Here is a 12,450-nt window from a genome sequence, read left to right as displayed (position 1 = left end):
TCGGGTTCTTGAGCACCTCCCTGACAAAGGCCCTTCTCCCCGATTTGCTCAGTTTGGCCAGGTGGCCAGCTCTAGGAAGAGTCTTGGTGGATCCAAACTTCTTCCATTTAAGAATGATGGAGGCCACTGTGTTCTTGGGGACATTTAATGCTGCAGGCATTTTTTGGTACCATTCCTGTAACTAATCCCCAGGTCGTTGCTATAAATGAGAATGTGTTCTCAGTCAACTTACCTGGCAAAATAACAGATAAATAAATAAATAAAATAACAAATCTGTGCCTTGACACAATCCTGTCTCGGAGCGCTACAGACAATTCCTTTGACCTCATGGCTTGGTTTTTGCTCTGACATGCACTGTCTACTGTGGGACCTTATATAGACAGGTGTGTGCCCTTCCAAATCATGTCCAATCAATTGAATTTACCACAGGTTGACTCCAATCAAGTTGTAGAAACATCTCAAGGATGACCAATGGAAACAGGATGCACCTGAGCTGCATTTCAAGTCACATAGCAAAGGGTCTGAATACTTATGTAAATAAGGTATGTTTTTTTTTGTTATATACATTTGCAAACATTTCTAAAAACCTGTTTTCGCTTTGTCCTTATGAGGCACTGTGTGTTGATTTATGAGGAAAATGTGTTATTTAATTCATTTTAGAATAAGGTTTTAACGTAACAAAATGGGGAAAAAGGGAAGGGGTCTGAATACTTTCCGAATGCATTGTATATTAGATTCTGGGAATTCCCTCCCAATGGCACTCTTAACTTGAATACTCCTCGAGAGGAATATTTCTCTCACATTGAACACACAAGCTGACTAGGTAAATAGATCAACTATTTTACAATGGTGTTGTCTTATTTTTCTATTCATTACTTGTTTTGTTTGCAGAGGAAAAGTAAATGTGGACTGTTCTAGCCACTTTAAAGTGCGCCTTGGACAATTAAAAAAAGTTCAATTTTTTTAATGCACTGGTCTTTTGGACTCCTTTCTGTTGAGCAAAACCAACTTTCAAGGCCTTATTGATAGTATTATTTGGAACACAAAAACGACAAAGGAGAAAGACTGTCAAATGCTGTCAAATTGACAAATGCTGGAGAAAAATATGGGCAAGCATGGAAGTTCTTCGTGGAGTGTGCGTGTAGTAGGGCACATAGACAGGGACATGCTAGGACATGTGTAGCAGAGGCACAAGATTCCAGGAACATGAGGTGGAGCATGCCAGGACAAGCGAGTGTGTGTGTGAGTAATAAGTCATTCTAGTATGCTTTCCAGTGTTGATGAAAAGGACTTACCAGATCTGATTTGAAGTAACTCATTGAGTTCTCCTCCAGTAAGAAATATCTCCTTTTCCAATTCCTCATCTGGGGAAAAGAGCATAAAAACACACATTCCTTCTTCATTCTACTGCCCCCCTACTGTAACACTCCAGACCTCAAACTAAGAGCCCCCCCTACTGTAACCCACTATAGTTCCCTGCACTCACCACAGCTCCCTGCTTCACACAATAGCCAGACTTGATGACCGTCTTGTCTTGGGTCGGCCTGCCCAGGAAGTATGGCAGCTGGTTGTGGGATCTCTGCAGCAACTCTCGCTCGGAACCCTCCTGGCCCTCTCCCCTTTCCTGCTTTTGGGAGGGGAGGGGGGGTACACCTGAGTTGTGTAGTCCCCTAAAAATGGTCTGTAGATGCTCAAACTATCAACTGCAACTCTACTGAAAATTAACTAGCTAGGGTTAGGGATAGATAGGGGGCTAGCCTTGCCTACCTGCATCTGGGTTATGATGGGAACTCCCCCGATGATGTCAGTCCTGTAGGAGACCTGCTTCTTGGGTCCCAGGTTGTCCAGAAGGGCTTTCTGGGTCTCCACATTCTGTTGGCCATCATAGGACTTTGGCACCTGCAAGAGAAAATGGTGTGAAAAACATTCCTAACATGTACAGGATACCTTGATTCCTCCTGTTTTACAACTTCTACTGATTACTCCTGTTTCTAGCTCTGAGGTTGGAGTGTGTGGGATAGGAGGGATCCCAAGAGTTGAGTGAGAGTACTTCACAGCTCCCCTAAACCAAGGGCAAAAATGTATAAGATGTTTTGTTGCCACATTTTCACATGCAGTGAAATGTGTTGTTTACTGTTTCCCCTGGAGCAAATTAGGGTTAAGTGCCTTACTCAAGGGCACAGCGACAGATATTTCACCTTGTCGGCTCGGGTATTCGAACCGGCGACCTTTCTGTTCCTTGCCCAACGTTCTAACCGTTAGGCTACCTGCCGCCCAGAAAGGTCTCTCCTAACAATAACTATCCTGCCAGTCACCCTCTTGACTATCACACACATGGGAAATCTTGAGATTTTACTCACTTTACTTGGAGTCAATGACTTCAGTCATTAACAGGAAGTCATAGTTTTCTAAAGAGGACTAGGCTATGTCTTCTTGTGTGTGACACAAGTCCTTAGCAATAAAAGACAGTGCAGCATTTAGTGAGAGACTCACAGTGATTTTGGTGGCCTTGTTAAGAGCGTTCACCCAGTCCACCAGGTCCTGCTGATCATTGGCCTGGAGGAAGAATTTCCTCATGCCAGCGTTGATGACTGAGAAAGAGGAAGGGAAATACCAAGAAAGAGATGGAAGACATCAAAAATAGGTCTAATGGGGAGTGACACATTCAAAAGATAAGAATTTTTTTTTTGCACAAATATATATATACATATAAAAATAAAATTGGGTCACTGGTGACAATACAGAAGTCAAAAGGCTGTAGCTTAATTACAGCTGGTTGAGAGGAAATAGAGTGGATTGTCCAGCCTGCTCTCAGACTAGACTAAAAGTAGTATGAGATTTTCCATTTGGTATGGTTACACAAGACAGGTTACTTAAGGCAAAATAATAGAAAATGCTCTGACCAGGTTGAATTGTCTGCTGTTCCTAATAGGACAGGGCATAGCAGGAGCATTGGGTCCATTATCTGAGAGTGGAGAATTGCATCAAGGCAATCAGCAGCCCATTCTAATGACCTTCCACCAATATGTTAACAAAAGGAGCTCAAGACTATTACAAATTACACACACAAATGACAAAGGGGTTTTAGGTCTAAGCCTGATTAGCTCTGAACCAGTGCTGGCACAGAGACTGATCCTGTCGCCATCTTTCATTATCTCTTAATTATTTCATCCCTCCCTTCACTTTCCCGCTCTCCCTTTCAGATCATTGGGTTAAATTACATTGCATTATAGCCTGGGTGATGGTGCAGCGAATAGCTCTAAGCACTAGAACTTTGTGACACAATGGCCATCATTCTTTTACATTTCTATATGAGCGTGGGTGTGCACATGTGTTGCTTGCGCCAGTGACTGCAGGGACCAAACAGACTCACACTAGCTAGTCAAACTTGTACATGCCATAGGTTATCATTCCATCTGGTCGTGCCGGTCTTGACCGCATCAAATCGATGTAATGAAGCTAGCTAAGATTACCAGCTATGTTAGCCAGCTAGCTAGCTTGCTACCAAGGCGAATTGAGGCTATTTTGATGCACTTCCCGTCCTTGTCTACAACTCCATTCAAACTCAATCAATTTTTTATTCTCGTAACTATTCGAATACCAACGTCCATTTGGATATTCGAATAACCATGCCCATCCCTAAGTGCCACTTGTTCTGACCACACAAAAACCACAGTGATGGAAACTGAAAGGAGACATCATGACCATTGACTGAACATTAATGGTGTGGAATGAATGAGTGACTCAATGAGTGGGAGATGATTAGTAAGAGGCTGGCATGCCATGGGCATTTTGTTAAACATACTGACAACGAGATCATGGAAAAAGAAAACGAGGCTATAAATCAATCCAAAAGTGACAGCATTTAAACAAGAAGAAACCAAAATCGTACCAATGTGGCATACATGGGTGTGTATGCCACATTAGCATGTACAATTTACCCCACTATAAACTGTAACAGTCTGGCTGAAGGGGTGTGTAGACCAAGGGTGGTGGGGGCTCTCAAAGGAAGTGAATAATAAGCTGGGAGGGCGATATCTAAGATCTGACTCACAGCTGCGATCACACACAAAACATGTGTGTTGTTGAGTCACACAGCCGGGCCGCAGCATCAGAGCCACACACACACACACGGACATGAATCATAGCTTGCCACTCTGATCCTTGGTTTACTGTAACCCCATCTGGAAGTATGACAGCCTTTCCCAAATGACTTTTCCTGAAAACACCAATTAAGAGCTACTTTTAAAAGACATGGGAGTTAGGAAGGGGTGCGATGGTAATAAATGTGGAAATCAACAAAACATGGCATGCAAACAGTGGTTTAAAAATACCCCAGACTTTTGAGAATGGGTTCCGATTCGGATGCCAGCATCCTGTCAAAACCCCAACACACACATACACAACGGTGTGGTGATGACGGGGGCAGTTCTGTCACACACACTAGTGTTTCCTTCTATTGAGGGCGAAGGGGGGATTGCTGACACACACAGGCCAAAAAGAGATTTTATTTTAAAATAATAATTTCAAACCTTTTATTATATTGAGACATGATCACATAGGCCTATGTCTGTTTTTTTGTTCGTGAGAGTACTTGGGAACAGAAAAAATTTAATTGGTCCATGGGCCGCCAGTCGATGACCCCTGATGTACAGTATCCTGATCAGCTGCTATCCTGCATGTCTCTTTTGGCTAAACAGCTGAAACTATGCAGGGTTGTCCGTAGCGTGGAGACAAGCCACAGCAAAATCAAGCTGAGGTGATAGAGGTGAGAGAAGGGCAAGAAGGATGCATTCCTCCCTTAGGTTCAAGTCAATCTAAACGACCCAGCCTTGTGTACATGGGTGGCATCTGTCAGGGCAGACCTTGAACTGAGAAATTCTGGCTCTTTGAGATGTCACTGTCATGTCAATCCTGAAAAAAAGCTGGATTTATTGCTGAACAGAAACATGGACTCACCTACCCCCCCCCCCCATATCATTAGTCATTTCAACTCATGCAAATGGAAAAAAGAGCCCATGGCCATATAAATAACAGAACTTTTGGTGTCCAATAACATTCTAAATCTAGAAACTAAGTTTGCCGAAATCTGTATATCTATAGCTGTGGTTTAGTATGAGTTTAAAGATACTGAAGGTCATGAAAAGTTGAGCCAAGTTACAACCACTTCCCTATTAATTGAGCAGAGGAACTGAGAGGAAAGAGAATAGTTGTCCTCAATCTTACCGAAGCAAAACTCTGCCTTTGGTCTCTGCTTAGTGGCGTCGCTGACCTACGAGGCAAGAGAAGTACAAAAACCTCAATTAATTAAATATCCCTTTTTCAACAAGCACCTATAAAATCAATTATATGAAAATTCTTCAGCAAATCTCTTACCTTGGATATGTAGGTGAGTTTGAGTGAGCCAACACAGTCCGCACTGATGGGCAGGTTCTATAAGGGAAAAATGTGGGTGAGGAACTATTAGATACTATTGAATACTGTCCATTGAAGAAAACCCTAACCTTATAATATGTGGGGTAATCTCATATTATGCATTTGGATTACTCTAAAGAAGAGTGACTTGGTGGTTGGGGGGGGACTGGATGGGGGTGAGAACTTGAGTAATCAATTCAAGGTTATTCCATTGTTAATAATCTAATACAAGAACAACATTTTTTAGCCGGTAATAAGCACTAACAGAATTTCAAACTCTAAGATGTGTTTATTGTTTGTGGAGTGTCAGTGCAGTGGAAATATATTAAGTCATTTCAGAACCAGCAGTAATTGGAACAATGGCATACTGCTAACTTTTTTTGCCTTCAGCCCCGTTTCACACCAACAAGCATACTCAAAATGATATGTATACGGAACAAAAATAAAACGTAACATGTAAAAGGTTGGCCCATGTTTCATGAGCTGAAACAAAAAAGATACCTGAAATGTTCCATACGCACAAATAGCTTATTTCTCTCCAATTTTGTTAACATCCCAGTTAGTGAGCATTTCTCCTTTGCCAAGATAATCCATCCACCTGACAGGTGTGGCATATCAAGAAGCTGATTAAACAGCATAATCATTACACAGGTGCACCTTGTGCTGGGGACAATAAAAGGCCACTAAATGTGCAGTTTTTTCACACAACACAAACGTCATTTTAGAGAATTTGGCAGTACATCCAACCGGCCTCACAACCACGCAAGCCCAGGACCTCCACATCCGGTTTCTTCCCCTGCGGGATCTTCTGAGACCAGCCACCCGGACAGCTGATTAAATGGAGGACTATTTCTGTCTCTATTTCTCTCAAACTCCTTTTGTGGAGAAAAAAAATATTTCTGATTGGCTGGGCCTGGCTCAAGTGGGTGGGCCTATGCCCTCCCAGGCCCACTCATGGCTGCACCCCTGCCTAGTCATGTGAAATCCATAGATTAAGGCCTAATGAATTCATTTTATTTGCACTGTAACTCAGTAAAATCTTTGAAATTGTTGCGTTTATATTTTTATTCAGTAGAGAGAGTTGAGAGAGAGAGATTCTTTCAAATGCCCATTCCTACAAGTAACATCCACAGACCTGGGTGATTCTCATGTTGAAACCAGTACCCTATTTTTCTCAATCCTAGTTATATTAGCAACCCATGCTAGTTGTTGCATGTTTAGAGCTCCCCTCTTTCTACATTTCTAACAGATATTTTATTCTGTCACATGAAACCGCTTGTATGTGCAGTGCGCTTTTGACAACAGTGTTTCACCGCTAATTGCATTGTACCTTATCGATCTGTGCAAGAAAATAGCCTATTCCAAACAGACTCTGGGACAATAGATCCCATATTCATACAAGCAGTAGGCCTTGGCTACATCAAAAACAAACTTTAAAAAGCAGATGAGGCTGATGCAACCGATCAGAACGTTTTGCTGAAAATGTTGATCAACTTATTTCTTCACGTTATAAGCGCAGCAATGCACAAAAGGCAGCAACTACACACGAATGTTCATTCCATAATGCAATTAGCGGGAAAACACTGTAGTCAAAACCACACTGCACATACAAGCGGTTTCATGTGACAGAGATTAACCTACAGTGGGGCAAAAAAGTATTTWGTCAGCCACCAATTGTGCAAGTTCTCCCACTTAAAAAGATGAGAGAGGCCTGTAATTTTCATCATAGGTACACTTCAACTATGACAGACAAAATGAGAAGAAAATAAATCCAGAAAATCACATTGTAGGATTTTTTATGAATTTATTTGCAAATTATGGTGGAAAATAAGTTTTGGTCACCTACAAACAAGCAAGATTTCTGGCTCTCACCTTTAAGAGGCTACTCTGTCCTCCAGTCGTTACCTGTATTAATTGCACCTGTTTGAACTTGTTATCAGTATAAAAGATACCTGTCCACAACCTCAAACAGTCACACTCCGAACTCCACTATGGCCAAGACCAAAGAGCTGTCAAAGGACACCAGAAACAAAATTGTAGACCTGCACCAGGCTGGGAAGACTGAATCTGCAATAGGTAAGCAGCTTGGTTTGAAGAAATCAACTGTGGGAGCAATTAATTTTAGGAAATGGAAGACATACAAGACCACTGATAATCTCCCTCGATCTGGGGCTCACGCAAGATCTCACCCCGTGGGTCAAAATTGATCACAGAACGGTGAGCAAAAAATCCCCAGAACCACACGGGGACCTAGTGAATGACCTGCAGAGAGCTGGGACCAAAGAACAAAGCCTAACCATCAGTTAACACACTACGCCGCCAGGGACTCAAATCCTGCAGTGCCAGACGTTCTCCCCTGCTTAAGCCAGTACATGTCCAGGCCCTCTGAAGTTTGCTAGAGAGCATTTTGGATGATCCAGACGATGATTGGGAGAATTCATATATGGTCAGATGAAACCAAAATAGAACTTTTTGGTAAAAACTCAACTCGTCGTGTTTGGAGGACAAAGAATGCCGAGTTGCATCCAAAGAAACACCATACCTAACTGTGAAGCATGGAGGTGGAAACATCATGCTTTGGGACTATTTCTCTGCAAAGGGACCAGGACGACTGATCCGTGTATTAAGGAAAGAATGAATGGGCCATGTATCGTGAGATTTTGAGTTGAAAACCTCCTTCCATCAGCAAGGGCATTGAAGATGAAACGTGGCTGGGTCTTTCAGCATGACAATGATCCCAAAAACACCGCCCGGGCCACAAGGAGTGGCTTCGTAAGAAGCATTTCAAGGTCCTGGAGTGGCCTAGCCAGTCTCCAGATCTCAACCACATAGAAAATCTTTGGAGGGATTGAAAGTCCGTGTTGCCCAGCAACAGCCCCAAAACATCACTGCTCTAGAGGAGATCTGCATGGAGGAATGGGCCAAAATACCAGCAACAGTGTGTGAAAACCTTGTGAAGACTTACAGAAAACGTTTGACCTCTGTCATTGCCAACAAAGGGTATATAACAAAGTATTGAGATAAACTTTTGTTATTGACCAAATACTTATTTTCCACCATAATTTGCAAATAAATTCATTAAAAATCCTACAATGTGATTTTCTGGATTTTCTTCTCTCATTTTGTCTGTCATAGTTGAAGTGTACCTATGATGAAAATTACAGGCCTCTCTCATCTTTTTAAGTGGGAGAACTTGCACAATTGGTGGCTGACTAAATACTTTTTTGCCCCCCTGTATAGACAGATAAGCATGACCGGTCAAATGTATTTCTATTGACTGGTATTTCCATCAATGAATAGGCTACAAAGCATTATTTTGCAATGGGATTTTCCCCCCCTTATATCGGACAATTGATCGGTGGCAGTTTTATCTATCGGCTTTTCATTTTTATTACCGGCTAATGGAAACCCTGGTACAAACACTGTCTATGTAACACTTTTTCAAGTTCCTGTAAAAACTCCAATCAGTTATTAATTAACGTTTTATTCACCTATGATGCATCATCTAGAGGAGTAGTAGAAGTGATTTAATTCGCATATATGCCTTCAGCATGAGGTTCTTATGCTCAAAACACCTCCTTTAACCCACTTGGCCTTCTTATTACAGAAACGGCAAAGAAGCTCAAGTTGGGGAAAAAGTCTGATTTAAAGTTATAATAATGTTATTATTTTATTTGGTTATATGTTTACCTCAGGCCTTTTCATTAGGGGAGCAATGTTGAAAAATATTTGAATACTTTTTTGGACTGCAGCAGTAATAACAATGTTGTGGAAATTGTGGTCAAATGCATATTATCTGATCAATAAAAGTAATTATGAAATAGATAAAAACATATGCTAATCTCAGTAGTGAAAAATGACAGTTTTGTGCGAATGACCCAGCTAATGCTAACCATCAGTCGTACTGTGTTACCTGAGGGTTGTCCATGTACCACACCAGGCTGCCCGGTTGGGTGTCTAGGATGAAGTAGCGGCGCAGAAACTTCCCACTGCTCTCGTTTTCCTCGATGTCCAGGAAGCCACAGATCCGGTTCTGCCGATCCACGTAAGGCATCTCCCAGCCGGCACATTCCCTGGCCCAGGGGCCGGGAGAGAGGAGGGCAAGAGGGTAGATGGAGGACAGCCTGGAGGGAGGAGAGAGGGGGTACTGAAGAGTTGCAGTGTAGTGCTAGAAAGCCTTGTCTGCCTCTCTGCTACTCTGCCCCCTGGTACTGGCTACACTTGGGATCATGTGACAAACTTCAACCCCGCCTCCTTTATCCCTTTCCATCTAGCCTAATCGGTTTCCCTCAGTCACCCATTCTACCATCCCCCTCTCGCTCCTTTTTTCTCCTACCTCCGGCTCTTCATTTACATCTGGTAAGCCTTTGCAGTCTTCCCAAGCCTTTCCTTATTTTACCTCCACAAAAATCAGAGCTGAGAATTATTAGCCCAGGTCTACTTAAGTTATTCATTCATTTCCTAGAAGGTAACCGGATTGAGAACACAATTTCATTTACAGTACAGACCAGGAGCTCAGTCATCAACACAACAATCAAATACTCTGAGGAGCTGGGGTGAGCAATATTTAACCCAAAGACTAGGCAGCCAGCCAACTAACTCACTGACATCTCCTGGTGGATAAAATTGTATTACAGATATCAGCTCTCCAACTCAAAGACTAGTGAAAGATTAAGACATGCAGTTCAAAGTAAAAATTGTGGGGGCATAATACTGTATACATTGCTGTAATTTCTGATTGAAGGAATTGGAGTTAATAACAGACCTTTGAGTCCACGATAAAGGACCCTCTTTCTCTCCCTACCTCTGCCTCAGATAAAGAGGCTGGGACATTATGAGCATTGTGTGGGAGGATAGGGGTGAAGCTGGGACAAAAGGCCTGCTTGTTGTGCATTGTGTAAAGGGCTGACGACATCAGGGCTAGCCCCCGCAGCCCCTGGAGTCATTCAGTAGACACACGCACAGACGCTTCACCAAACACTGTCAGGGCTGATCCTAAACATTGATTTTAAAAAGAGTGTATGAAGGGGAGGATCAGACTAGCTGGAGATGCTTCTTGGTCAACAGTGACTGGAGCATGTGTACGTCCACACTTACACAAGAGTGCCATAAGATATTCAGGGGGAGATTTCTATAGTATTGCAACATGCGAGGCCTCTAAATCCAACTGACACTTAGACTGTCAGGCAACATAGAAAGTAGTCTTTCCAAGTGTGAGGAGAGAGGGAGAGAGCGCTCAAAAACAGAGAAGAGGGGGGCAAGCAACAGACTACAGAACCACCATGTTAGAAAGGTCAAATAAGAGAAGGTCAGAAGGGGGGGGGGGTGAAGCAGATCATGGACTATGGGCTTGGTCCCAACTCAAACATCAGTGTCCACATTCATTCCTCGTATAATGCGAGAGAACGGCTTTGTCCACCACTGGAAACCAAAGGCCGGGCAATAAAACAGAACAAAAGGAAAGGTGTAGAGGGAGGGAGAAAGTGACAGAAAAGAAGGAGATCATTGGGGAAGTGAGACAGGAGAACGACGGAAATGGTAAGGGAGTGAAGTAGGATGGGGCTTGTGATGAAGAACAATGGCTACCTACTGTGTCATCGTGAGTAAGGGAGGGCGAAGGTTAATTTCATCTAAACCTTCTTCACTAGTTCGAGTAGGTCAAATTAATTCCAGTCTCACAAAAAGATTCTGCTTTGAGTTTAAGATTGTGGCAGATAAGCCTAATATTTATTAAGAGTAAAGATTCTTGTCCCAGGCACCTACTCTGCGTTCCAGCAGAGCAATCAGTGAAGAGACTAGTCCAACTGAGGGGGACTTTCCTTGATTTGAGGGGTAAAAATGTAATAAAAATGTTTATACTGACCTAAAACAATGCATAAATCCATGGTGCTTTAGGCTAGAAACAAGCGATAAAATGCCCTAGGAAGACGCAACTGATGCACATTGTAATATCTTTGGTTTGTCTCTATGAGCTACGACCTTCTAAAATCAAGGAGTTAAAGAAATTGGTCTTTGCTTGGGAAGTAATCTTATTCAATGTTTGACTGTCGATATCAATACTTTTTGACCGTACCACTTTGATTTCAACAAAACTTTGCATACATATTTGCCCATGGTAGAAGTGGCCTGAAAGTGACATTTTGAACCTGAATGCCAAAACATTCATTAGATAGAGGTGCTGAAAGTTCACACATTTTGCATATCCCACCATACAATGAGACATCACTGGAAAAGATAAATGGTTGAGTTTGATATCGTTTAAAAGCTTACATTCAGGGTTGTCAAACTATTTGATCATTTCTTGAAGAATTCTACATTTTAGCTTAGATCCCAATTTACATAATCTGAGGTGTTTGTGTGTTGTGCCCACCATCAGTTGACACAGCATGCTCTTGAATGTTTTGGCATTCAGGTACAAAAAGTCATTTTCTGACCACTTCTACCATGGGAAAATATGTACGGCAAGTTTCGTTCAAATCAAAAGGGGTGCAGTCAAAGAGTGATTGAAATCAAATGGAACGATCCCATAACCAATCTCTCACTCTGCGTCTGCTCAGACTAGGCCTTTTAGGCTATATACATGTTTTTATATTTATTTGCCTCGCTCCTTCACGATATGCTCAGTCTCAGCACGCCTGGTGAAGTCAGGACAAAGGTCCACAGATGAACTAACAGACAGTTAAGACAATGCTACTGACAAGCCTGGTCAAGCTCCTGCTGGCATGCACCATTATCTGCAGTTTGGTGAGGTTTCACACAGGAATCGACCAACAACCAAGTCAAGCGCTTCAGTCCACCCACTAAACATTGTTAAAACCATAGCCTGCCAGTCTCAAAATAAACTATAACAGCAATACACTGCCATAGCGTGTGTTTGTGTCAGTATGCACTTGTGAATTCCTGAGGCTTTGAGTGGAAAAATATCACCTGTCAGACAGAACAGCTGGATAAGATGAGTCATTGCACAACAATTCTAAATGCAATCGCATGTTAAAAACATAGCCATGGTTAACAAGAGGAACCCAGCTTTATATA

General features: G+C 42.3%; 1 protein-coding gene across 10 annotated transcripts in view; it reads right to left on the bottom strand.

Moving 5' to 3' along the window:
- Positions 1–12,450, bottom strand: part of LOC111951603 (pleckstrin homology domain-containing family A member 1) — a 52,870-nt gene that overhangs the window by 8,633 nt on the left and 31,787 nt on the right. For 8 of the 10 annotated variants that reach the window (XM_023969775.3, XM_070434963.1, XM_023969782.2 and 5 more), the window contains exons 2-8: positions 9,329–9,539; positions 5,377–5,433; positions 5,227–5,272; positions 2,494–2,591; positions 1,768–1,899; positions 1,487–1,627; positions 1,296–1,364 (exon numbers count right to left, since the gene is read on the bottom strand). In XM_023969775.3, the coding sequence (XP_023825543.1) occupies positions 1,296–1,364; positions 1,487–1,627; positions 1,768–1,899; positions 2,494–2,591; positions 5,227–5,272; positions 5,377–5,433; positions 9,329–9,469 (684 nt within the window). In that variant the 5' untranslated portion in view covers positions 9,470–9,539. The remainder of the gene's footprint in view (positions 1–1,295; positions 1,365–1,486; positions 1,628–1,767; positions 1,900–2,493; positions 2,592–5,226; positions 5,273–5,376; positions 5,434–9,328; positions 9,540–12,450) is intronic. The other 2 variants (XM_070434961.1, XM_023969779.1) reach the window with 1 other exon arrangement.

This window comes from Salvelinus sp. IW2-2015, linkage group LG25 (genome assembly GCF_002910315.2).
Source record: "Salvelinus sp. IW2-2015 linkage group LG25, ASM291031v2, whole genome shotgun sequence".
NCBI lineage: Eukaryota > Metazoa > Chordata > Actinopteri > Salmoniformes > Salmonidae > Salvelinus > Salvelinus sp. IW2-2015.
Note: the sequence above shows the minus strand (reverse complement) of the source record. Positions and strands in the feature narration are given on the sequence as shown.